This window comes from Curcuma longa, unplaced genomic scaffold (assembly GCF_044706935.1).
Source record: "Curcuma longa cultivar G26 ecotype Majalengka, Jawa Barat unplaced genomic scaffold, ITB_CL_G26_1.1 contig_10863, whole genome shotgun sequence".
NCBI classification, from domain to species: domain Eukaryota; kingdom Viridiplantae; phylum Streptophyta; class Magnoliopsida; order Zingiberales; family Zingiberaceae; genus Curcuma; species Curcuma longa.
The window spans coordinates 1-2,415 of record NW_027428733.1 but is presented as its reverse complement, the minus strand read 5'-3'; the positions used below and the strand labels follow the sequence as shown (position 1 = coordinate 2,415).

The window sequence follows — 2,415 nt, the reverse complement described above, 5'->3', positions numbered from 1 at the left end:
ACATAGTCTCTCCCCGGAATGTGAAAGATATACAGCGACTGGTGGGACGCATCACGGCCCTCTCCCGCTTTATTTCTCACTCCGCGGGAAAAAGCCTCCCCTTCTTCAAGATCCTCCGAAAGGCAGCTTGCTTCTCGTGGGATGAGAAATGCGAACAGGCATTCACCGAACTGAAACAATACTTAGCCGACCTCCATGTGTTGGCTAAACCCGAGGCCCACGAACCCTTGTGGGTATACCTGTCAGCCTCGGAGGAGGCTTTAGGCTCCGTCCTAGTTAAACAAGAGGCTCAAGTGCAGCGCTCGATTTACTTCGCCAGCCACTTATTGAAAGACGCAGAAACTCGATACACCTCCTTAGAAAAGCTGGCGCTGGCCCTCACACTGATGGCTCGGAAGCTACGTCCCTACTTTCTAGCATACCCCATCATAGTTCTCACCAATAGCAGCCTAGGCAGGGTTTTGCTTAATCTCGACGCCTCCAGACGTCTTATTAAATGGACCACTAGCTCAGTGAATATGACATACAGTATCTACCGCGAACCGCTATTAAAGCTCAAGCCCTGGCTGACTTCTTAACAGAAGTTGTAGGAGGGGAATCAATGGAGGTATAGAAAGTCTATGTAGATGGATCGACCACCAAACACGGCTGTGGGGTAGGCATCCTGTTATGTTCCCCTCAGGGAGACACTCTCCAGTTAGCGGTAAAACTGCAATTCCGAGCCACCAACAATGAAGCTGAGTACGAGGCTCTCCTCACGGGTCTACAAGCAGCTCGGCATGTGGGCGCTACTAAAGTGATAATCTATTCGGACTCACAATTAGTGGAGCAGCAAGTAAGAGGCACCTTCGAAATACGAAATGAGCGTCTGAAACACTATGCCGAGGCTGTGGAGGGTTTGAAGACCCAGTTCCAAGAAGTCACTTTGCAAAAAATACCTCGGGCCGATAACCACAAGGCCGACGAACTGGCTAAGCTGGCTAGCACATTAACCACTTGGGAAAATCCTGACTCCATGGTGCAAGAACAGTTGATCGCTCAGATAGATCAGACTTTACCACCTTCCCAACCTGAAAACTGGTGAACACCCATCATTTCCTTCCTGACCCAAGACACTTTGCCAGAAGACCCCGAGCAAGCTCGAACCCTCAAAAGGAGGGCCACTCGATTCACCATGATAGGGGATGCGTTGTTCAAAAGAGCTTTTTCTCGCCCCCTGCTCAAGTGCATCCCCCAGAGGGAAGCCGATTACGTCATGCAAGAGATACACTATGGATGTTGCGGCAATCACGGAGGATAAATGACTCTGATCCGTAAAGTACTGCTTGCTGGCTACTTTTGGCCTACCATGCAGGCAGATGCTCAGCGGCTCGTACGCACCTGCATGAGTTGTCAGAAGCATCAACCCTTGACTCAGAATTACACTAGTGCACTTTGTGTGTATTGAGTAGGACCATTGAGGTTGTTCGATTTACACTGACTCGCAAATTGAACAAGACCTCTGTTATTATAATTATGCACTCTTAATCCCGATGTAATAAATGAGCACTTATACTTAGTAATTATTGCTTTGATTTACCAAAGGGTGAGATCTTTCCGTCAGATCAAATATTCTCGGTAAGTTGGGTGATGTTACTATTTATACGGTGTGCCATTAATTATAGAAGGAATCCGTGTCCCAGTAGGGCTGATGATGTCCCCTTGGAGAGCTCATAAGGATTGTCAAGTCAAATCTTGCAAGTGGACTTGGTCCGGCTGACAATAAGGATGAGTGGTACTATTCAAGGTCTTAGATGTCGATTATTGAGTTGTCAGTGAACTCAGATAATTGACGGACATACGATATCTTAAACATGGGGAGTAATGCATAAAATAATAAGAAGGAACCCATAACGTAATTTGGGGATTGGATTGGTAGTGTAATAATGATCATCTAGTGGAATGGATCGTTGTTGATGGATGTAGGTGTGTATTCGGGGTTGAATACGGGATCCGAAACCCATCAGAAGGCCAGATCCAATACCTCCTCGAGGTCCCCACTGTAGCCTAAAGACATCTTCAAAAGGATGCAATCAAACGGATGAGATTAGTTCTCAGCCGTCGGATGAGATTTAATCTCAACCGTTGGATGAGATTAGTTCTCGACCGTAGGATGAGTTAATGGATGAGATCAGCTTGTATCCGTGGGATTAGATCAAGTTGCATCCATTGGATCGAAATAAATAAAGAAGATTGAAAGAGAATAGATTAGAACCGTTGGATGAGATTAAGTCACGTCCGATGGACGAGATCTCTCCGATTCGGTTTTAATTCTCTTTGGAAGGAAGAACCGGTTCACGAGGTGAACCAAGGATGGTTCAATGAACCACACGCCCAAGCCATTAAATTGCAGCCGTTGGATCGGAGCAATTAAGT

At 46.5% G+C, this 2,415-nt stretch overlaps 1 protein-coding gene across 1 annotated transcript; it reads left to right on the top strand.

Moving 5' to 3' along the window:
* The first annotated feature begins 601 nt into the window (after positions 1-601).
* LOC141815815 (uncharacterized) lies at positions 602-1,084 on the top strand. The gene is made up of 2 exons (XM_074703692.1): positions 602-607; positions 683-1,084. The coding sequence occupies exons 1-2, from the start codon at positions 602-604 to the stop codon at positions 1,082-1,084; spliced, it is 408 nt and encodes a 135-aa protein (XP_074559793.1).
* Positions 1,085-2,415: the final 1,331 nt, after the last annotated feature.